The sequence below is a fragment of the Bombina bombina genome, chromosome 2, assembly GCF_027579735.1.
Source record: "Bombina bombina isolate aBomBom1 chromosome 2, aBomBom1.pri, whole genome shotgun sequence".
Lineage (NCBI taxonomy): Eukaryota > Metazoa > Chordata > Amphibia > Anura > Bombinatoridae > Bombina > Bombina bombina.
In genome coordinates this window covers 1071530175-1071555689 of record NC_069500.1, presented here as the reverse complement: position 1 = coordinate 1071555689, position 25515 = coordinate 1071530175, and the positions used below count along the sequence as shown (strand labels likewise).

At 37.2% G+C, this 25515-nt stretch overlaps 1 protein-coding gene across 1 annotated transcript in view; it reads left to right on the top strand.

Annotated features, from left to right (window-relative positions):
* INPP4B (inositol polyphosphate-4-phosphatase type II B) overlaps window positions 1–25515 on the top strand; it is a 1415612-nt gene that overhangs the window by 1237241 nt on the left and 152856 nt on the right. Inside the window, exon 20 of the mRNA XM_053703700.1 lies at window positions 9886–10003. Coding sequence (XP_053559675.1) covers window positions 9886–10003 — 118 coding nt within the window. The remainder of the gene's footprint in view (window positions 1–9885; window positions 10004–25515) is intronic.

Below are 25515 nucleotides of genomic sequence, written 5' to 3'. Positions count from 1 at the left end.
TTTGTGTGCTGCTTGTACTCATGTGTTCATCCCATCGGCGCTTGTGATGTGAGACCATGTGCCTTCGCAAAGCAGTTGTACCTAGGTGGGTGATGGACTTCCCACAACTCAGTTTCTTTTGGCACAGGTTGCAAATGGCATCGCTGTTGTCAGAGGCATACACATAAAAAAATGCCACACTGCTGAGCTCTGCGATGACGGCATTCTGGTGGTGGCAACAGCATGCGTTGATTGGCGTGCTGTCTGGCTGACCCCGGGTGCCGATGCATGTTGTCTGACATGCACTAGCTCCTTGCGACGAACTCCCCCTGCTTCCAACTAGTCTCCTCCTCCTGCTACTCTCTGTCTCCCCATCTGAACTTTCCACCTGTTCTTATTCTCTTCTACCGGGCGCCCACGTGATATCCACGGACTCATCGTCATCATTAACCCCTTCACTTGTATCTGACAACTCAACAACGGAAGCAACGGCAGGTACAACATCATCATCATCATCATCATCATCATCACACTGTGCATCGTCCATGTCTGTAATGCTGCCTGACTGAGACATATCACAGTTATCTACATCCTCTGTCAATGATGGTTTGCGCATCACTCATTTCTTCACACTGAGGTGTACATAACTCCTCTGACAGATCAAGTGAGGCGGCTGTGGTGCTAGTGTTGGGGGTGGCGGCAGGCGGGTGAGTGGTAAGTTGAGAGATGCCCGAAGCTAAGCTAGAGGAGGAGGATGGTGTGTCAAGGTTACGAGCGGAAGCTGTAGAAGATTGGGTGTCCTGTGTTATAAAGTCAACTATTTCATCAGAACTTTTCATGTTCATGGTACGTGGCCTAACACTGGGCATTATTCTATGGCCAAAGGGAATCACAGCACCACAACCACGATGGCCCCTGCGGGTTGGCCTGCCTCTGCCTGTCATTTTTTTTTTCAATTAGTGCTACTATGCGTGCAAGCTTCTGTGAGTGGGCACAGTATACGCTGTGAGCCTGACACAAAAAAGCAGACTAATGTTTCACAGTCAAAATAGTTTTTTTATTTTTAAAATGTACACTTACACTTTTATTAAACAAGATAATGTGAGTGGTGGCACTGGACAAGAGGGCACAGTATACGCTGTGAGCCTGACACAAAAAAGCAGACTTATGTTTCACAGTCAAAATATTTTTTTTATTTTTAAAATGTACACTTACACTACTATTAAACAAGATAATATGAGTGGTGGCACTGGGCAAGTGGGCACAGTATATGCTGTGAGCCTTACTTAAAAAAGCAGACTGATGTTTCACAGTCAAAATAGTTATTTTATTTTTAAATGTACACTTACACTACTATTAAACAAGATAATATGAGTGGTGGCACTGGGCAAGTGGGCACAGTATACGCTGTGAGCCTGACATAAAAAAGCAGACTGATGTTTCACAGTCAAAATAGTTATTTTATTTTTAAATGTACACTTACACTACTATTAAACAAGATAATATGAGTGGTGGCACTGGACCAGTGGGCACAGTATACGCTGTGAGCCTGACACAAAAAAGCAGACTGATTTTTCACAGTCAAAATAGATTTTTTATTTTTAAATGTACACTTACACTACTATTAAACAAGATAATATGAGTGGTGGCACTGGGCAAGTGGGCACAGTATACACTGTGAGCCTGACACACACGCTGACAGTGGCAGGCTGGCCTGGCAACTGCAATTAGATTACACTAGCAGACTGATGTAAAAGTTTTTTTTTTTTTAAATTTACACTACTGTTACACCAGATATGACTGGTGGTGGCACTGAGAAAGAAGGCACAGTATATGCTGTTAGCCTGACACACAGGCTGGCAGTTGCAGGCTGGCCTGGCAACTGAAATTAGATTACACTAGCAGACTGATATAAAAGGGTTTTTTTTTTTAAATTTACACTACTGTTACACCAAATATGAGTGGTGGCACTGAGCAAGTAGGCACAGTAATATGCTGTGAGCCTGACACACAGGCTGGCAGTGGCAGGCTGGCCTGGCAACTGAAATTAGATTACACTAGCAGACTGATGTAAAAGTTTTTTTTTTTTAAATTTACACTAATGTTACACCAGATATGAGTGGTGGCACTGAGCAAGTAGGCACAGTATATGCTGTGAGTCTGACACACAGGCTGGCAATGGCAGGCTGGCCTGGCAACTGAAATTATATTACACTAGCAGACTGATGTAAATGTTTTTTTTTTTTTAATTTACACTAATGTTACACCAGATATGACTGGTGGCACTGAGCAAGTAGGCACAGTATATGCTGTGAGCCTGACACACAGGCTGGCAGTGGCAGGCAGGCAACTGCTATTAGATTACAAAGAAAAACAAAACAAAACAAAAACGACTGATGTAGCCCTAAAAAGTGCTTTTTGGGGTGCTGTCCTTACAGCAGAGATCAGATGAGTCCTTCACGACTGTAGTGGACACTGAATACACTAGCCTAGCTATCGATTTCCCTATTAAATTAGCAGCAGCTACACTGTCCCTCCTCTCACTAGCAATGCAGCTTCCAAATGAATCTAAAATGGCTGCTGTCCATGAGGTGTAAGGGTCTGGGAGGGAGGGTCTGCTGCTGATTGGCTGGAATGTGCCTGCTGACTGTGAGATACAGGGTCAAAGTTTAGGCAATGATGATGAATAGGGGGCGGATCGAACATCGCATATGTTCGTCCACCGCTGCGAACGCGAACAAGCTATGTTCACCAGGAACTGTTCTCCGGTGAACTGTTCGTGACATCAGTAAACATGGCACCTTTACTTAGGTCTCCCTTGACATTCATTTTTACCTATAAATTAAAAATGTAATTCCGTACTAAAATATTTAATTATGTGTCACAAAAAAGCTTTGCACAATGCTCTCCTTGTTTATTTTGTCTCCTTTTCATGTAAAATATAGAATCTGGAGTGTATACTGCAGAAATCATAGCTCTGACTCAGCTACAAGAAACAGATATTTAAATATAAGGTTTCTTGATTTGCATCCTAAATGAACTGCTATAGAAAAAAAACTATTTGTTGCTTTCCTTGTTGGCAACAGGTCATGTGTATTTCATATTCACTACCTCCTCTGTTATTTTGCTCTCTGTCTGCTCGGCTCACTGATTTTCATTTTTATTTATGCACATGAATTCAGAAGTATATACATTTTTTTTTCTTTTCTAAACCTTCCGTTTTAAATCTTTTATTTTTGCTTTTGTTTTCTGCCAATTTTCTTACTGCCAAAGAGGAACATTTTACCTGTACACTATCTTCAAAAAAAATAAAATCTAAAACAATATTTTGGCCAGTTTGTGTAAGCTTGCTTGCCATCTTCAAATATCTTCTCTAATATGTTTCTATATATGATGGATTTAAAATCAGTTAAACTGTGCACCCATACCATGACGTATATCTGCAACCTATATACAGTAAAACTTCTCTATAACAGGGATGGGCTTATTTTAAGGGATAAAAAGGTCAACATTTAAATATGCATGGGTGCTTTTTCAATTTTAAATAGAAGCATTTTTGCAATATGCTTCTGTTAGCAAAACTGCTTCTTATAAAAGTTATTAACAATTTTCAGCAGCATACGCACATCTGCTGCTATGGCCTGTGCACCAGTATTCAAACACCACAGCGCTTTAGAGAGTCAGAAGAAGCTTGTATGTCTTCAAAGCACAATACACACCGACACCTAGCTCTCAAAGCAGCATATGTTGTTATATAAACGTAATAACTTTTCTGCAGTGTTTGTGTTTAGCTGTAATTTTCCTCTTTCTCATTTACTGTACCCACACATATTATATAACTTTTTTCTCGCCATTAAATGGACTTTCTAAAGATACCATTATTTTCATCATATCTTATAATTTACTATAAAAAAATGATAAAATATCAGGAAAAAATGAAAAAAAACTCCACTTTTTCTAACTTTGACCCCCAAAATCTGTTACACATCTACAACCACCAAAAAACACCCATGCTAAATAGTTTCTAAATTTTGGCCTGAGTTTAGAAATACCCAATGTTTACATGTTCTTTGCTTTTTTTGCAAGTTATAGGGCTATAAATACAAGTAGCACTTTGCTATTTCCAAAACCATTTTTTTTTTCAAAATTAGCGCTAGTTACATTGGGACACTGATATCTGTCAGGAATCCCTGAATATCCCTTGACATTTACATATATTTTTTTTAAAATACAACCCAAAGTATTGATCTAGGCCCATTTTGGTATATTTCATGCCACCATTTCACATCCAAATGTGAACAAATAAAAAATATTGTTCACTTTTTCACAAATTTTGTCACAAACTTTAGGTTTCTCACTGAAATTATTTACAAACAGCTTGTGCAATTATGGCACAAATGGTTGTAAATGCTTCTCTGGGATCCCCTTTGTTCAGAAATAGCAGACTTATATGGCTTTGGGGTTGCTTTTTGGTAATTAGAAGGCCGCTAAATGCTGCTGCGCACCACACATGTATTATGCCCAGCAGTGAAGGGGTTAATTAGGGAGCTTGTAGGGTTAATTTTAGCTTTAGTGTAGTGTAGTAGACAACCCCAAGTATTGATCTAGGCCCATTTTGGTATATTTCATGCCACCTTTTCACCGCCAAATGCGATCAAAGAAAAAAAAAGTTAAATTTTTCACAATTTTAGGTTTCTCACTGAAATTATTTACAAACAGCTTTTGCAATTATGGCACAAATGGTTTTAAATGCTTCTCTGGGATCCCCTTTGTTCAGAAATAACAGACTTATATGGCTTTGGCATTGCTTTTTGGTAATTAAAAGGCCTCTAAATGCCGCTGTGCACCACACTTGTATTATGCCCAGCAGTGAAGGGGTTAATTAGGGAGCTTGTAGGGTTAATTTTAGCTTTAGTGTAGTGTAGTAGACAACCCCAAGTATTGATCTAGGCCCATTTTGGTATATTTCATGCCACCTTTTCACCGCCAAATGCGATAAAATAAAAAAAAATGTTTACTTTTTTACTAATTTTTTCACAAACTTTAAGCTTCTAACTGAAATTATTTACAAACAGCTTGTGCGATTATGGCACAAATGGTTGTAAATGCTTCTCTGTGATCCCCTTTGTTCATAAATAACAGACATATATGGCTTTGGTGTTGCTTTTTGGCAATTAGAAGGCCGCTAAATGTCGCTGTTCACTACACTTGTATTATGCCCAGCAGTGAAAGGGTTCATTATGTAGCTTATAGGGAGCTTGCAGGGTTAATTTTAGCTTTAGTGTAGAGATCAGCCTCCAACTTGACACATCCCACACCCTGATCCCTCCCAAACAGCTCTCTTCCCTCTGCCACCCAACAATTGTCCTCCCCATCTTAAGTACTGGCAGAAAGTCTGCCTGTATTAAAATAAAAGTTTTTTTTTAATTATTATTTATTTAGCTGTGATGGACCCCCTTAGCCCCCAACATCCCTGACCCCCCCCCCCAAAGCTCTCTAACCCTTCCCCCGCTACCTATTTGCCATCATCTTGGGTACTGGCAGCTGTTTGCCAGTACCCAGTTTGCCCCTCAAAACAACATTTTTTTTTTTTTTTTATAAATTATACCTTTTTCTGTAGTGTAGCTGCTCCCCCTCCCTGATCCTTTGATTTTTTTATTTTTTATTTCCCCTCCCTCTCACGCTGCAATTCATTGATCATTGGTGGCAGTGGCACGCCCCCGCACGCTCCCGGCACCCAGCGTGTACATTGCACTTACAGGAACCGGATGCCAGGTAGCGATGGGCCATCCACCCGCCTCCCTGCTAAGCTCCCACCCACCAATGATCGGCACCATCGCTACTGGTGCAGAGAGGGCCACAGAGTGGCTCTCTCTGCTTTGGATGCTTGAAAAAGGGTATTGCAGGATGCCTCAATATGGAGGCATCACTGCAATACCCTGAGAACTTCTGGAAGCGATCGCAATCACTTCCAGCACTCAATTAGACCAAGGACGTGCCAGGTACGTCCATTGTCACTAACTGACAGTTTTTGCAGGATGTACCTGGCACGTCCTTGGTCGTTAAGGGGTTAACCCCTTCAATGCACGTGATGAGGCATTCTCATCATACAGGGGGATCACCACTCAAACACTGTTTTCAGCGATCCCCCTTGCTACAGGCCTGGAATCGTTGGTGTTCTAGTGGAGCAGCTTCATGTGAGTGTCCAAGACCCCTCATTTGAAAGAGAATCACCTGCTTATTAAAAACTCATTGGATCAGTAACACACAATATTGCTAATAAGTTACCAGCATGTATCCTTTAACACACAAAAGCACTTACTAAGGCATATTAAAATTTATTGGGCTCCATTTACTAAAAGTCGGGCTACCACAAATCATGTCGGCCAGACATTCATGTGAGCGGACAGCATACACTGTCCGTATTTAACATTGCACCAGCTTGTCCACCAGTTCATTTGTTAGGATTGTTGCTCTCCTTGCTCCTTCCCTTGTCTCAAGCAGATCAGCCACATGAATGCTCCAACATACTGGAATTTAGCCGGCTAAAACAGCATGTCCGTATGGCATTTGTAGCTCTCACGCCTGGATGACATGTTTCATCCTTCACACTAATGTGCGGGCCTGGCGCTTCATCAGATACTCCTCCTTGCCATGACTGTGCTTATATAGTGCTCACCTTCTTACTGCAGTCCTGTTATAGTCCTTAAAACCAAGACCACCTTTTGACTATGCATATGTGTATTTTGTGCTTACATATTTTGATCATTGTACCCAAAGTCGATCTCAATGTCTATCACTTAGATTTTGGAAACAATGATGTAACTTTTAGTTGGCAGACAGGTTAAGGAGCAGTGGTCTTAAAGGGACAGTCTGCCATAGAATTGTTATTGTTTTAAAAGATAGATAATCCCTTTATTACCCATTCCCCAGTTTTGCATAACCAACACAGTTATATTAATAAAAACAGAATAAAAGTCAGCGCTACACAACACACAATATAGAAAAAATGTATCAGTAATAATAATATGTCAAAAAAAGCAAATAAATCTAATAGACTAATTTAGACAAAACTTCTAAGGAGAGAAAAAAACATTTAAAGAAAGAAAAAAAAAACACACAAATCCTATAATTTCACAATAAAAGAATTAATAAATAAAAATAAAAATAAAGATAGGAACACCAAAAAAAAATAAAATATATATATAATAATACCAAATGTCCAAAGAAAAATAGATCCAATGTCCCATCAATTGTAGATAAAAAGATGTGTAATAGTCCAAATTGAAACTCCAAGATAGATGCTGCCTCTCGTTAGGTGATATTTCCCAGAAATCACCCAGATATGGATAGAAACTATGAAGAAAAAATAGGAGAAGCGCAAAAACTTGAGAAATTTATTTAGATCAGGTACAATAAAAACACATAGTAACTTACACTGAAGTAAGCTTGAACAATCCCCAGTCACAACAGGATTAACAGCAATAACAGTCTGAGCCTCACTCGATACACTCGGCGTCTGAGTTCACACCGCGCCGATTCACAGAGAACCGGCGTCTGACGTCACAAGTGATGGCAAGGATTCCGGAGCGTCCCCCTTCAGGCGCGATGCCTCCCAAACTGCTGGCAGTCAACGGATGTTTTGACACAATGTCCCACAAACCCTACGCGTTTCGTCTGTGTCTCGGCCGGACTTTTTCAAGGGTACCAATAAAAACAAGTGTAATATCATACTAACAAAATTTGCGGCTTAAATAGACATGGAGGGAGCGCCCTCTAGTGATCTACATGTGTAAAATACTCTGTTATTTAAATAAAAATGCACATACTAACACAAAAAAAATAATAAACCTAAAAAATACAACAATTAGTAAATCAATTGATAAATACAATACATGGCCATGCATAATATTATAAAAACGCAAGAAAGTTAATAAATGGGATATTAACAGACAAATCCAACTCCATCATATACAAATAAGCAACCAATATACACTTTAAAAACCCATGTTGGCCTTTGTGGCTATCTAAATATAAATATTAAAATATTATTTATTTACAATAGTGTATGGTTGATGGTAATAAATAACCAAATCATACCCAGAAAACTAGCAGCCTCAGTAATATATCCACACACATATACATAAATTCATACATACTCTCACATATACACACTCAAAAACATATAAAAAACATATAAAAAAAACTAATCTATAGATCTGGACTAACCCTTCAATCAAAAAATAATAAGAAAAATGAAATAAAGATGAAAGAAATAAAAATAAAAATAAATAAGAATAAATACATGCAACTACCTAATATCAATTCATTCTTAAAAGGACTTAATAAATAAACAATTAAAACTAACCCTATAGATAAATAATAGAGACCCTATACTGTAAAACAGAAACATGGAAGAATCACTTATTCACATATAGGCGGCCAGATCTAAATCCTCGTTTAGCCTCTTAGGACTCAAACTACCAATTTTATAAATCCAAAATGTTTCTTGTTGTCTTAAAGCAAGAAGTCTATTTGGAACATTTGGGGGAATCCAGTCTATTACTTTAACCTTGAGTGTTGATGGACTACAGTTATGGGCTTCAAGAAAATGAATAGGAATACTGTGTTTAATCACTTTGCCTTTTTTAGCCAGTTTAATATTATATAAATGTTCGTTCACTCTAGTTCTTATCTTCCTTTTAGTACGTCCCCCATAAAGATAGCCACACCCACAACTAATTAAATAGACTACAAACGTAGAATCACAAGTTCTGCTTTTCTGCTTTTGATATTGAACTTATATGATCCATCCCAATTAGAAAACATAGAGGCTTTATCTATATGACTACACATATTACATATGGTTTTATTACACCTAAAAGTTCCCTTTGCCGCAGTTAACCAATTGGATGGATAATGCTACTAGATGGTTATATTAATATACTTTTTACCTCTGTGATTACCTTGTATCTAGGAACCTTCTTCCAGCCCCTGATCACATGACTTTGACTTTTTATTATCTATTGTCTTAAATTTAGCATTGTATTGTGCTAAATCTTAAATAACAATAGTATTATCTATATGGCCCACGTGTACTTTCTGTCTATTTGTGTTGAAAAGAGATTTAAAAAGCATGTGATAAGAGGCAGCCTTCAAAGGCTTAGAAATTAGCATATGAGCCTACCTATGTTTAGGTTAAACTAAGAATACCAAGAAAAAAAAGCAAATTTGACGATAAAAGTAAATTGGAAAGTTGATTAAAATTAAAAGTCCTATCTGAATAATGAAAGTTTAATTTATACTAGACTGTTTCTTTAAGACTGTTGCTACTTAGCTGTTGTTTCAGGCGAGCCTGAAACAGACCTCCAAATCAGCAACCACTACTAGGTAAATGGAGCGCATTGACCCAAAACTATCTATAGAAAATAGATATTTCTCATATCTACAATACTATTTCATAGAAGTTTAGGAGCATGCGCATGTCTTTAGTTCTCTGTGACAGTAGTGTTTGCAACTCCTATGGGACTACATACATTTACCATTCAACAAAGGATACCAAGAGTACAAAGCAACTTTGATAGTAGGTTAATTGAAAAGTTGTTTAAAATTGCATGTTCCATCTAAACAATAAGAATTTAATTTTGTCTTTATTGTCCCTTTATCTTGCTTGGATTAGAGATAAAGTACATGAGTTTTGCGATATAGTTCACATTTTTATTAAAAAGAGTAATTTAAACAACATGTTTTATATGCCCAACATATTACAATTTGTACCTATATATGTAGTTTATACAAATTAATTTGTTTTTTTCCCCCCAGTGTTAGGTGGTGAAACATTTGTTTATTTTAATTTTTACGCAATAGTATTTTTATCTTCATAATCACTTGTCCTATTTGCTCTAGGTGAGGAAGTTGGAATGCTAGAAGACATGGCTGTTGGCATATCAGATTTGCGTAATGTTGTGTTTAAGATAACAGAAGCAAAATCGGATGACTTCCTTCCAGTTGTTACTGGACGAAGGTAAGAACATTTTTAATTCCAGACATCAGATTTCTCTCAGATGTTGAAATTAGTTTTAAAACAAAAAGCAAATTGTGTAGTGTTTTTCAAAGAGGAAGATGAAGATAAGTTAGATAAATTAATCATTGATTTCATGCATTTTTAAGTTGATATTGTCACATTCAATTACCTATAATTAAGGTACAAGTATCATTTATTGTATATATATTGTCTAAGGTTGCTACATATTTCGTAGTTTTTAAAGTGAAGGTAAACTTTGGTGAATGAAAGCCCATTTTTTAAAAATACTATTAAAAACAGGGGCACTTTCATTCATCAAAGTTTACAAAGCAGCCGTTTTGTTAAAAAAATTACCTTTTTTTCTTTTCACTGTTACAGCAGCTTCCCCACACATAGAGATCCTCTATTCACACGTCAGCAATGACTAATCCTGCTTCCTCCAATCACAGCTTTCCCCCAGGGTAGTCCTTGCCTGAGGCCATCCTGTGATTGGAGGAAGCCGGATTAGTCATTGCTGATGTGTGCATAGAGGATCTCTATGTGGGGGGAAGCTGCTGTAGCAGTGAAAAGAAAAAAAAGGTAATTTTTTTAACAAAACGGCTGCTTTGTAAACTTTGATGAACGAAAGTGCCCGTTTTTAATAGTATTTTAAAAAAACAGGCTTTCATTCACCAAAGTTTACCTTCATAAGTTGAGTGTTAAATGTGCTAAAAAAATATTTTCATTCTAAGACCTGTTTATACTTAAAATAAACATTCCTTTGGCATTCACTTAATAAAGCCTAATTTTACTTTATCAAAATAACTCAAATGATAAGAGCAGGTGGAGATTGTGAATCTTTTAAAAATGTCTTCATAATAGTAGGATTAACTAGTTTCAACGTACTCACATTAGACAAGTGATTTGTAATTCTGTCTTGCTGTGGAGAATCTTGTCAATAGATCTGTACTGTACTATAGAAGATTATGTTAATGCATTGATTAGCTTTAAATCAAGGCATTCTTTGCAATAAAGAACAAACAAATGCTGGTAATGAATTCTTTTTTTTCTGAAGCAGATATGACATCCTGCAGTGATAAAAGACATACAGTAATACAGAGGTTGAACAATAAAATGTTGCATATTTTTTATATTCTGTATAATATATAATGATGAAGACCTTTTTATGCAAGTGTATAAAATAATTGGATTAGCACAGTGGTGGTATTTAATTAATTTATATACTTTTTATTAGCAATGTTTGTGTGAGTTTTCTGACTATTTTAGCTAAGAAAGTCCATAATAATTGAATCTGTTGTCTTGCTTGCAGATTGTGTTAAGGCAGGTTTTTCTTTTAGTTTTATTCAAAAGCTGCCATCTGCAATAAATTATTGATGATTAATTCAAAAGTGTTAATTGTTTTTAATCTTTAAACTATACTCAAAAATTACCACGATCATCTATAAATGGATTTTTTTTAACATTTTCACAGTAGACATTTCAATGAATATCTTAATTCTGAGGTCTAGCATAATATAAAGAGACATTGTCCTCAAATTTTTTTTCCATTCATATATGAGCAGTATTATGTGAAAATATGTGTTATTGTCTGAAAAATGTTAAAATGTAAAGTAAACTATTTATTTGGATTGAAAATGATACAGCATTATTGATTGTTGGCTTATTGATACTTCCTGTAAATGCTTATTGGCTGATAGTTTCCCACAATTGTGCATTACCCACCCTAGCAAGGAATGCACAGCTGGCACTACTGCATTTGTTTTAATTTACATTTTAAGAAGTCTGGCACATAAAAAGTCTGCCACTCTCATGCAAGCTTAAAAGCAAAAATGGTGATAAGCCCAGGACCACGTCAAGGTCTCTTTCTCTGTTGGTGCCCTGCTTACAGCCACACAATGTATGCCTTTAACAAAACATACTGAGATACAAACAAGGGTGACACAGGCCCTTTGTAATTTACCATGACACATGCAAAACATGGAATAGAACTGTACTCTTAAACTGGACTGGATGCACACCTGATGTCACAAATAGCTGCACATCCTACAGTGACCCAGGCAGTTTACCCCGACCATCTTGGGTGACAAGCTGATAGTAAAAGTTACAAAACAAAAGTATATTAACACAACACATACGGCTAGATTTAGAGTTTTGCAGCCAAAGGGGTGCGTTAGCTACGCATGTTTTTTTCCCCCCGCACCTTTTAAATACCGCTGGTATTTAGAGTTCTCTGAAGGGCTGTGTTAGGCTCCAAAAAGGGAGCGTAGAGCATAATTTACCGCCACTTCAACTCTAAATACCAGCATTGCTTACGGGCGCGGCCAGCTTAAAAAACGTGCTCCTGCACGATTTCCCCATAGGAAACAATGGGGCAGTTTGAGCTGAAAAAAAACCTAACACCTGCAAAAAAGCAGCGTTCAGCTCCTAACGCAGCCCCATTGTTTCCTATGGGGAAACACTTCCTAAGTCTGCACCTAACACCCTAACATGTACCCCGAGTCTAAACACCCCTAACCTTACACTTATTAACCCCTAATCTGCCGACCCCGCAATTGCTGACCCCTGCATATTATTATTAACCCCTAATCTGCCGCTCCGGACACCACCGCAACCTACATTATCCCTATGTACCCCTAGTCTGCTGCCTACAACATCGCCGACACCTATATTATATTTATTAACCATAAATCTGCCCCCCCCAACGTCGCTGCTACCTTACCTACACTTATTAACCCCTAATCTGCCGACCGGACCTCGCCGCTACTCTAATAAATGTATTAAACCCTAAAGCTAAGTCTAACCCTAACACTAACACCCCCCTAAATTAAATATAATTTTTATCTAACGAAATAAATTAACTCTTATTAAATAAATTATTCCTATTTAAAACTAAATACTTACCTGTAAAATAAACCCTAATATAGCTACAATATAACTAATAATTATATTGTAGCTATTTTAGGATTTATATTTATTTTACAGGCAACTTTGTATTTATTTTAACTAGGTACAATAGCTATTAAATAGTTAATAACTATTTAATAGCTACCTAGTTAAAATAATTACAAAATTACCTGTAAAATAAATCCTAACCTAAGTTACAATTAAACCTAACACTACACTATCAATAAATAAATTAACTAAACTACCTACAATTACCTACAATTAAATCAACTAAACTAAATTACAAAAAAAAAAACACTAAATTACAAAAAATAAAAAAAGATTACAAGAATTTTAAACTAATTACACCTACTCTAAGCCCCCTAAAAAATAACAAAGCCCCCCAAAATAAAAAAATGCCCTACCCTATTCTAAAATAAAAAGTTAACAGCTCTATTACCTTACCAGCCCTTAAAAGGGCCTTTTGCGGGGCATGCCCCAAAGAAATCAGCTCTTTTGCCTGTAAAAAAAAACTTACAATACCCCCCCAACATTACAACCCACCACCCACATACCCCTAATCTAACCCACCCAAACCCCCCTTAAAAAACCTAACACTAAGCCCCTGAAGATCGATCTTCCTACCTTATCTTTACGCAGTCGGGAGCCATCCTTCTTCACCGACGAATGAAGGTTCCTTTAAATGACGTCATCCAAGACGTCTCGAATTCCGATTGGCTGATAGGATTCTGTCAGCCAATCGGAATTAAGGTAGGAAAAATCTGATTGGCTGATTGAATCAGCCAATCAGATTCAAGTTCAATCCGATTGGCTGATTGGATCAGCCAATCAGATTGAGCTCGCATTCTATTGGCTGATCGGAACAGCCAATAGAATGCGAGCTCAATCTGATTGGCTGATTGGATCAGTCAATCGGATTGAACTTGAATCTGATTGGCTGATTCCATCAGCCAATCAGATTTTTCCTACCTTAATTCCGATTGGCTGATAGAATCCTATCAGCCAATCGGAATTCGAGGGACGCCATCTTGGATGACGTCATTTAAAGGAACCTTCATTCGTCGTTAGTCCATTGGTGATGAAGGATGGCTCCGCGTCGGCTGCTTCAAGATGGTCCGCTCCGCGCCGGATGGAAGAAGATAGAAGATGCCACTTGGATGAAGATGTCTGCCGGTCCGGATGTCCTCTTCTGCCCGGATAGGATAAAGACTTCGGACCCTCTTCTGGACGGATCGGTGATACCCGGCTGGGTGAAGATAAGGTAGGAAGATCTTCAGGGGCTTAGTGTTAGGTTTTTTAAGGGGGGTTTGGGTGGGTTAGATTAGGGGTATGTGGGTTGTAATGTTGGGGGGGGTATTGTATGTTTTTTTTTACAGGCAAAAGAGCTGATTTCTTTGGGGCATGCCAAGGGCTGGTAAGGTAAAAGAGCTGTTAACTTTTTATTTTAGAATAGGGTAGGGCATTTTTTTATTTTGGGGGGCTTTGTTATTTTTTTAGGGGGCTTAGAGTAGGTGTAGTTAGTTTAAAATTCTTGTAATCTTTTTTATTTTTTGTAATTTAGTGTTTGTTTTTTTTGTAATTTAGTTTAGTTGATTTAATTGTAGGTAATTGTAGGTAGTTTAGTTAATTTATTTATTGATAGTGTAGTGTTAGGTTTAATTGTAACTTAGGTTAGGATTTATTTTACAGGTAATTTTGTAATTATTTTAACTAGGTAGCTATTAAATAGTTATTAACTATTTAATAACTATTGTACCTAGTTAAAATAAATACAAAGTTGCCTGTAAAATAAATATAAATCCTAAAATAGCTACAATATAATTATTCGTTATATTGTAGCTATATTAGGGTTTATTTTACAGGTAAGTATTTAGTTTTAAATAGGAATAATGTATTTAATAAGAGTTAATTTATTTAGTTAGATAAAAATTATATTTAACTTAGGGGGGTGTTAGGGTTAGACTTAGCTTTAGGGGTTAATACATTTATTAAAGTAGCGGCGAGGTCCGGTCGGCAGATTAGGGGTTAATAAGTGTAGGTAGGTAGCGGCGACGTTGGGGGGGCAGATTAGGGGTTAATAAATATTATGTAGGTGTCGGCGATATTAGGGGCAGCAGAATAGGGGTACATAGGGATCGCGTAGGTGGCAGCGGTGTGCGGTCGGCAGGTTAGGGGTTAAAATTTTTTATTAGAGTGGCTGCGATGTGGGGGGACCTCGTTTAGGGGTACATAGGTAGTTTATGGGTGTTAGTGTACTTTAGAGCACAGTAGTTAAGAGCTTTATAAACCGGCGTTAGCCCATAAAACTCTTAACTCCTGACTTTTTTGTGCGGCTGGAGTTTTGTCGTTAGAGTGCTAACGCTCACTTCAGCCAAGACTCTAAATACCAGCGTTAGAAAGATCCCATTGAAAAGATAGGATACACAATTGGCGTAAGGGGATCTGCGGTATGGAAAAGTCGCGGCTGGAAGGTGAGCGTTAGACCCTTTCCTGACTGACTCTAAATACCAGCGGGTGGCCAAAACCAGCGTTAGGAGCCCTTAACGCTGGTTTTGACGGCTAATGCAGAACTCTAAATCTAGGCGATAGAAAGTCTGGCACTCCCTTGCAAGCCCACAGCTAGATATATATACAAAATGAAAGAGTTAGTTACAGCATTTGGCTAAATTGGGAAGGAAGAGACCTTGATGTGGTCCTGGGTTTAATGTATTTGAGTATAAATACAGTACTGTGCAAAAGTTTTAGGCGCATGTGAAAAAATTCTTTAAAGTAAGAATGCTTTCAAAATAGAATTGTTAATAGTTTATTTTTATCAATTAACAAAATACAAAGTTAGTGAACAAAAGAAAAATCTAAATCAAATCAATATTTGGTGTAACCACCCTTTGCCTTCAAAACACCTTAATTTCTTCTAAATATACTTGCACAAAGTCAAGGATTTTGTAGGCGTATGGTTACTAGCTTTAACGCTGTTGCGATTTACCCTAGAATGATTACCTCAACTTCAGAGTGCTGGTCAACTGTTATGCGAGTCAAAAAAGTGTCACAAAAACATCAAAAATACATTTAAAAATACAGTTACATTCATAATATCACTATCTAATAAAGGGCCTTTAAAAAAAGGGATACATACATAAACATGTCTAAATATGTATATTTATGTTTATATGTATGTACATATGTGTTTATGTATTTATATGTGCATGTATGTATTTATAGGCATATATACACATATAAACACATACATACACATGTGCATTGGAGCCCTTTGCAGTCAAGTAGATGAAAACATGAAAGATCATCTGTATGCAATATTCATCCTATATAATAAAAGACAAGAGTTTGTCTGAAGCCGTCATGCGCAGTTCAGACAAACTCTTGGCACGAGGACCCGGCAGCAGCTCAGCTGTAGGAGGCGCGCGAGGACCCGGCAGCAGCTCAGCTGTAGGAGGCGCGCGAGGACCCGGCAGCAGCTCAGCTGTAGGAGGCGCGCGAGGACCCGGCAGCAGCTCAGCTGTAGGAGGCGCGCGAGGACCCGGGGGGGGGGGAGGAAGAAGAGGAGAGAGAGAGAGAGAGAGAGAGAGAGAGAGAGAGAGAGAGAGAGAGAGAGAGAGAGAGAGAGAGAGAGAGAGAGAGAGAGAGAGAGAGAGAGAGAGAGAGAGAGAGAGAGAGAGAGAGAGAGAGAGAGAGAGAGAGAGAAAGAAAGAGAATAAAAAAAAAATAATAAAAAAAACCACAACACGGCCCGTGTCAACGGGCTTTAGGACTTGTATTCAATAAAGTGTTATACTGTGTATGTACTATAAATATTTCACATCCCAATGTTCTTCACATAGGGGAATTTGTTCTATGTATTTTTAAATAGATATTCCTATATATATATATCTGTATATACCTATACCTATGTATAATTGTGTATGCATACGTATACAGTATATTTAGATATAAATATATATTTCTTTGACTAATGACATTTTGGACATACACCCAATTCCAGAAGAGGACTTGGCCTCAGATACCCTCTTATCAAACCATTGGGGATCATCCTTACATAATTCTTATACCATATTAGACTCTATAGGTACCCCAGAGTCTTAGCTTGTATGTGGAGAAAATGTTAGCTAGGGTCTATGGGGAAAAGTCGTCTAGACATTCGAACCCAAAATTTAATGCCATACAATCTGTTTTATTTCAAGATTTGAATCTTGTCATTGTCTTCTTCATTGTATTTCTTTAATAATTGAAAATAAAAAATATTTAAAAATAAATAAATAAATAAATAAATATATATTTGTGCAAAAATCCATCAGATATATATTTAAACATCTCTTTAAGAATAACTAAAACATAGTATGCTATGTGCAGAACATTGGATTATGAAATATACAATAAAATCTTCTTATGTTGCATTTTTAAATAACCTCAATTGTGGTTGTACGACTTGTGGGTGTTAGCTTTTTTCCAAATTTTTTGGCTGCATTGAAGTCTATGGGGGAATGCAATTTTGCGTTCTCTACTTCTCAAAGTCTATTTGTTACCACATTTTTGCAAACACGACAGGGAAAACTTTTTACTTTCAACTCATAATATGAGAGCGAATCGCTAAGCAGAAAAAAAATTCTAGCAGTTTTAGCGTTCGGATGCGAGAGCAAACTACCTCTCCACTTGTCATATAGCTTATAGTCATGTGCATATTTAAACAATTTTGCCAAACAGGTAATGATTGTAAATTTAATATGTAGCTTGAATCACAGTCATTAATTGAATCTGAAACAGCTGTGTAGAAGGAATAAAATTGAATTAGGAACAGTTAAACTCTTCTAACAAGGTGAGGTTGCTGAAGACATTTTCAAAAGTCTCATACCGTGGCAAGAAAAGGGGTTTCCAGATGTGCTGTCCAAGTGTGTCTAAAGAAGCACAAAGAAACGGGCAATGTTGAGGACCGTAGACACAGTGGTCAACCAAGGAAACTTAGTGCAGCAGATGAAAGGTATGTTATGCTTACCTCCATGTGCAATCGAAAGATGTCCAGCAGTGCCATCAGCTCAGAATTGGCAGAGACCCTGGTACACCCATATAATGCCCAATGAAAGACATCAAAAGTGCTCTTCATGGAAGACTTGCAGCCAAAAAGTTATACATTCGATGTGGAAACAAGGTCAAGCAACTTAACTGTGCAAGAAAACATAGGAACTGGGATGCAGAAAATGGCAGCTCTAGACTGATGACTCAAAATTTGAAATATTTGGCTGTTCACAGAAGGGTTGGGGAGAGGTACAAGAATGAGTGTCTGCAGGCATCAGTGAAGCATGATGGAGGTTCCTTGCAAGTTTGGTGCTGTATTTCTGCAAATATTATTTATGGTCTTCTCAATGATGCAATAACTTCAGGGAGGTATCAGATTGGCCCCAAATTTATTCTGCAGCATAAGGACCCTAAACATATAGCTAAAGTCATTAAAGGACCACTACAGTCAAAATTAAACTTTCATGATTCAGATAGAGCACTCCATTTTAAACAACTTTCCAATTCATACCCATTATCAAATTATACAGTCTTTTTATATGCACACTTTCTGTGATACCAGCTTCTAACAAGAAAGTGGAAGATTCACAGAATATACGTATATGCATTTTGTGATTTGCTGATGGTTGTCACATAATGCAGTTGGAAGGAAAATAAAATTAACTGAAATATATCTCAAACTACTCATTTGAAATTCTAACTAAATACTTTTGCATTGTCTGTTTATTATACATTTATTGATTATGCTATTCTACTGTTTAGTGGTCCTTTAAGAACTATCTTCAACATATAGAAGAGTGAGCGCTGGAAGTCATGGTATGGCCCCCATAGAACCCCAATCTCAACATCATCAAGTCTGTCTGGGATTTTATTACAAGACCAGAGACTTCATTTTTTTTTTTTGCATTACTTTCCTTTACTGCTCGTGTGCAGCCTTTAAAGTACAATCACATAAAGAGTTAAACTAATACAGAGAAAAAAGAGCCTTCATAAATAGTCAATGAGAATGTTAGTTTGGAGACCATGGTAAACATTGACCAATCATATGACCCATATTGACCATAAACAGCCCAATGAGCACCCCATTTTCCTCTTTCTTTTGCTGCTCAGCAACAAGATAAGTGTGCATTTGTTCTCAGTGTTATTAATATATTATTATATTATATAGTATTATTATTTTATTTATTATTTAAATATTTTCTCTTTATTTCTTATTCCCCTTTTTTCTTTTTTTTCTATAATTACTATTTACTGTTTTTCTTTTCTCTATCTTCATTTCTTTCAGTTTTTTCCTTTTTTTGTTTTTTATTTTTTCCCATACAGTGTTTACCTCAGTATTAGGCTCTCTCTGGTACTATAACCACTCTGTTCAGCAGTTTTTTCCTTGTGGTGCTGCTCTGTTTTTCCCCTCTTGCTTCCATTTTCTCTTCTGGTCACAAAGACTGTAGCCATTTTGTGGGCGTTCATTTGTGACATCACAGCCCGCCTTCTTTTTCCCTCAGAGAGCCTGGAAGGCAGTTTCGTTTTTCCATCACAGTTTTTTAACTTTTTTCAATCTCCATTTATTTTGTCTTTTTATCATTTTTAGGTGTTTGCTGCCATCTGGTGGTGGAAAGTTTTTTCTCATTTATATATTTTCGTTCCCGTCAGAGAAATTTTAAAATTATCATTTATTATTTTAATATTTCCATTTATTATATTTTATTTCTAAATTTGTGAATAAGTGTTTTTTCTTTCAAGTCTTTCAGTTTATCTTAAATATATTTTTATCTTTTCAAGTGTTTTTCCTATATATATAATTTATTAAAATGTCTCAAGATAATTCTACCCCTAATCCCCTAACTGAACAATCAGTTCAAAATATGATTGATAATTCCTTAGGTAAATTAATGTCTCACATGACATCTTTAATTTCAAAATCCTCTACTATAAAGGCACTAAAAAAGAAAGGCACCTTCTAGTGCTGTTAAAGCAAGCAAAACACTTGTTTGCAAATCTAAACAAATGTTATCAGAAACTAGTATTCCTTGCGGCAAAGGAAGTAAAACATCCGCTAAACGACCCCTTACTCCCAAGGGGCATATAAAGGGAGTTTCTAAACAAAAATCCAAAGTAACATTTAAAGATGAGTTTTCAGATTCCTCTACCTCTGTTAATTCTGAAAAATTTTCTGAAGATTCAGATAATACAACTTCTAATAATTATGATTCAGATTCCTCCTCTGATTCTGAACCCAAAAATAAAAAAATTAAAAAACACTCTAAAAAATAAAAACATTTTGATGAGGATGAATATAATTTTACTGATGCCTTAGGTAATCCTCGCTTTAATGCAGAAATTTTGCATCACCCTCGGTCTTATGAGTGGTTTCCCCCCATGGAAATCGCCACTTTTGTGAATTTCCAGCTTAAGAAAAGTTTAAACAAAAGGTCTAGAAATAATATGAGGGCGGAATGCCCTAGACCTTACTTCCTAAAAACAGCAATGTTACCCCTGATATAGACCCCAAGGTTCTCAAATTTATTGGATCTCTTGGTTACAAAATAAAGAAGGGTCTAGATAAATCTTGGAGGAACTGTCAAGATAATGTTCTTGATACTATTGGCCCAATTACCAAACTGTTTGAATTGTCCGAAGAGGCAGTTTTAAAAGAGTCCTCTGTGGACCCTACTCTTGTTAGAGAATGGGTTCAATGTATTTTATCATTCGTTGGAAATACAAATTCTGCCATTATTGTAGAAAGGAGAAAGAATATCCTTCGCAGAATTGATCCAAAGATTTGTGATTTTGCTAGAAATGAATTACATTCCGATAAGTATGGTTTGCTTTTTGGTGATGCCTTTTTGAAAGACTTGAACCTCTATGCTAACACTTTCTCAACCCTTAATAAGGTAAAAAAAATCAATGAGAAAAATTCTATACACTCAGAATTTCTCTGACAGGGCCAGTAAAGGAAGAGGTCGCTTTCCCGGCCGTACCTCACATCTTTCCAGACCTCACTTTCAACAACACTACACTCCTCAATTCCAATCTCCCAGATACATCAATGAAGCAAGTACCTCATACAATTTTTTTCCCATTACGTGCCAGACCATGGCATCAAAGAGGACAACGCATCAGATCAAGATCTCACCCTCCTGCAGGTAAAATGTCCTCTTCTTCCCTCTCCTCCTTATTTCACACTAAGAGATGGAGGAAGAATAGCTTTATTTGCTCACAACTGGAACCTCATAACTTCGGATCCTTTGATATTACTTACGGTTCAAGGAGTCCATATAGATTTCATCTCTTCTCCTGTCCAAATGTTATTTCCGAATCCTATTCATTTTTCCAAGAGAGACAAAGTTCTTTTTCAAAAAGAAATAAAAAAATCTTCATTTTAAAGAAGCAATTACTCAAAGTATAAATCCTCATCTGGCCTATTTCAGCAATCTATTTCTAGTAAAAAAGAAAAACAGTCAGTTCAGACCTGTTATAAATCTCAGATCCCTAAACGCTTATGTGGTTTACAATTACTTTAAACTGGAAGGTATTCATCTTCTAAGGGACTGCCTTCTAGACAACAATTGGCTTGTCCGGTTAGATCTTTCGGATGCTTACCTCACTGTTCCTATAGATCCGGAACACTGGAAATATCTAACTTGTTCCTGAGAAGACAAAATTTGGAACTTCACTTGTCTTCCTTTTGGCCTGTCCTCTGCCCCTTGGATATTTACGAAACTTCTCAAACCGGTGGTCTCTTTCCTGAGACTCAGAGGAATTTGTCTAATCATTTATCTAGACAATATCCTTCTTATGAACCAGAATTTTCTCTCTTTACAATCCCAATTAACCATGACAATGAATCTTTTGGAAAACTTGGGTTTTCTTGTAAACAAAGAGAAATCGGTTCGAATTCCTTCCAAATCTCTTGTTTTTCTCCGATTTTTCATAGATACATCAAAAGCTTCTTTAAGTTTGCCCTTAATCAAAATAAAGAAAATCAAGAAAGAAATCTCCAAGACTCTCTCCAAACAATTTGTCACAGTCAGACAGATAGCCAGAATAGTTGGGTTACTTTCATACTCTATTCAGGCTATCTTTCCTGCCCCGCTTCATTATCGTGAACTTCAAAGATTGAAAATCTCCTATCTTCAGAAAGGATTTTCTTATTCCCATCTCATTCCGTTGTCGTTAGAAGCCAAAGAGGAGCTTTCATGGTGGCTTTACATATTTGGGAAATCTCCAGACTTAATTATAGAATCCGATGCCAGTCTGTTGGGTTGGGGAGCCCGTTGCGGGCCATCCATTACCGGAGGAAAGTGGTCCGCAGAAGAAAAAGATTTGCATATATAAACTGTTTGGAACTTTTGGCCGGATCTTTTGCGGTAAAGAGCTTTGTAAAATCTCTAGCTCCTGCTTCCATTCTTCTCCGGATGGACAATATCTCAGCAGTCAGATATCTCAATTGATTGGGTGGCACAAAATCGAGGAATCTGTCCAACATAACCAAGGACTTTATTCATCTTTGTCTAGACAGGAATATCTCTATCAAGGCAGAGTATATTCCAGGTCTTTCCAATTCAGCTGCAGATTGGGGTTCTCATTTTCTCAGAGACTCCAGCAATTGGAGAGTTGACAGGAAAGTTTTCCTTTCTATTCAAACTCTGCTTGGTCCTTTTTCTATAGACACTTTTGCTTCTCGTCTGCTAACTCCCTCTTTACTTCAGCTGGCATCCAAATCCCGAGGCACTGGCAATAGATGCCTTTTTACAACTTGGCCGAATCCAGGAGCTTATGCCTTCCCTCCTTTTTCCCTGATAGCTCGGACGATCTCAGTTGTTCACAGGAATTGTCTATCTATATCTCTAATAACTCCCCTTTGGCCAACTCAAGCTTGGTATCCTTCTCTTCTAGAGATATTCCTTCAGACCTCCTCTTCTTCTTCCTGTTCTTCGAGATCTCCTACTAGACCCCGAAAACAACCCTCACAATATCATTCTCAACCAATCCCTCAGGTTGATAACTTGGTCGATTACGGGGAACTCAGAAATCTCCTCGAACTTCCGCTCTCATGTGGGATTCATGGGCTCCAGGAACCCACAAATCTTACCTTTCCACATGGACCAGATGGTCTAGCTGGTGCATGCTTAGGAGTCTGGATCCCTTTCCAGCCCCTATAACTTAAATCCTTAACTATCTCTCTCATCTCTTTGATCTTGGTCTAGCTTATAGGACTATTAATCTTTATAGATCTGCTATTTCTGCTAGACATGACTTTATTAATAATGTACCTATTGGAAAGAATCTTCTAATTTGTCGTCTTCTCAAATCTATTAGACTAAAAAGACCTCCTTCTCTTAAACATAATTTCTTTTGGGATGTAGATTTAATTTTCTCTCCCTTATCTCCTTTTGAAGGGTTTCCGATGTTTGGGCTCTTGATTTCAACTCTTAATCCTTTTCTCCTGAAGGTGTCACTTTTCTGATTTCCCATAGAACTAAAACTTTATCTTCTTCTATCTTTTATCCTTATTTTCCAGCTGAAACGTTTCTCTGTGTTGTGTCTTGTCATAAAGTTTATGAAGCTAAAACTTCATCCTTTAGAGATTCTACTAACAATCAACTTTTGTTGTCCTTTGTTCCTCTTCATGCTCCTGTCTCTCCTACTTCTATTGTGAGGTGGATTAAATGGGTGATGTCTGAGGCTGGAATTGATCTTGCATTCACAGCTCATTCAGTAAGAGGATCAGCCGCTTCTAAAGCCCTTTTAAAATCTGTTCCTTTACAAGAAATTTTGAAGGCTGCAGACTGGTCTACTTTCAAACATTTTTACTTTAAACCCATTCAACACGCCTCTCTAAATCTTTTTCAATAATGCTTTAAACGCAAAAATATGAAGTCTCTGGTCTTGTAATACAATTCCGATTATCCTAGCTTTGTGAAGGAATAATCTAGATTTTATTAAAGACACAGAGACGAATATTTTCCCACCTCTACTTTCTGTCTTTTTTCCCAACCCATATTTTGTGATAATGATATATATTTCATTTTAGTTACCAACTACTCAAACATCACTAATTACATCTGGATTTGTTCCTTCAATCACATCTTCAACCTCATGGAAACACAGATGGATCTACGGATTATGATCCTACAATCCTGAGTTCTCTTCGAGTCAAAATTCTCTCAAGTTTATTCAAGTTTTATGGTTCTGCTTTATTGTATGTTTGTTAATTGGACTTTTGGGACTTTTCTGTTTTGTCTGAAGATTCTTTGTATGAGCATCAAGCAAGAAAGAGGAAAATGGGGTGCTCATTGGGCTGTTTATGGGTCATCTGATTGGTCAATGTTTACCCTGGTCTCCAACCTAGCATTCTCATTGGCTAGTTATGTAGGCTCTTTTTTCTCTATATTAGTTTAACTTTTTATGTGGTTTATGTACTTTAAAGGCTGCACACGAGTAGTAAAGGAAAGTAATGCAAAAAAAATATTCATCTCTGTGTCTTTAATAAAATCTAGATTATTCCTTCACAAAGCTAGGATAATCGGAATTACATTAAGAAACAGAAGCAACTGAAGCTGCCTAAATCCACAGTAGAACTGTGGTTAGTTCTCCAACATGTTTGGATCAACCTACCTGTCAAGTTCCTTAACAAACTGTGCCAGTGTACCCTGAATAATCAATGCAGTTTTGAAGGAAAAGGGTGGTTACACCAAATATTAATTTGATTTAGATTTTTCTTCTCTTCACTTACTATTAATTTTGTTGATATTGATAAAATTAAACTAATAACATTTCTATTTTTAAAAGCATTCTTACTTTACAGTATTTTTCACAGCTGTCTAAAACTTTTGCACAGTAATGTGTATATTTGTCAACATTCTGACAGACCATTTGAGAACATTGACCCTTTAAATAAATTATTATTTTGATGGAAATGACTATAAACTAATAATCATAGGTTACAGACACCGGCATCCTGGATTTTTAAAGTTTGAAAATTGAAGCATAGTGATGTCGCGAACGGCGAACGCAAACTTCCACAAATGTTCGCGAACGGGCGAACCGGGCGAACCGCCATAGACTTCAATAGGCAGGCAAATTTTAAAACCCACAGGGACTCTTTCTGGCCACAATAGTGATGGAAAAGTTGTTTCAAGGGGACTAACACCTGGACTGTGGCATGCCGGAGGGGGATCCATGGCAAAACTCCCATGGAAAATTACATAGTTGATGCAGAGTCTGGTTTTAATCCATAAAGGGCATAAATCACCTAATATTCCTAAATTGTTTGGAATAACGTGCTTTAAAACATCAGGTATGATGTTGTATCGATCAGGTAGTGTAAGGGTTACGCCCGCTTCACAGTGTGCAGTGTAGGTGATATACCTGCCCTGACCATGCTTTGCAGACCAGGTATCAGTGGTCAGATGGACCCTTGCCCCAACACTGTGTGCCAGACATGCCATTACTTCCTTTTGCACAATCGAGTACAGGTTGGGGATTGCCTTTTGTGCAAAGAAATTTCGGCCGTGTACCTTCCACTGCGGTTTCCCAATAGCTACAAATTTTTGGAACGCCTCAGACTCCACCAGCTTGTA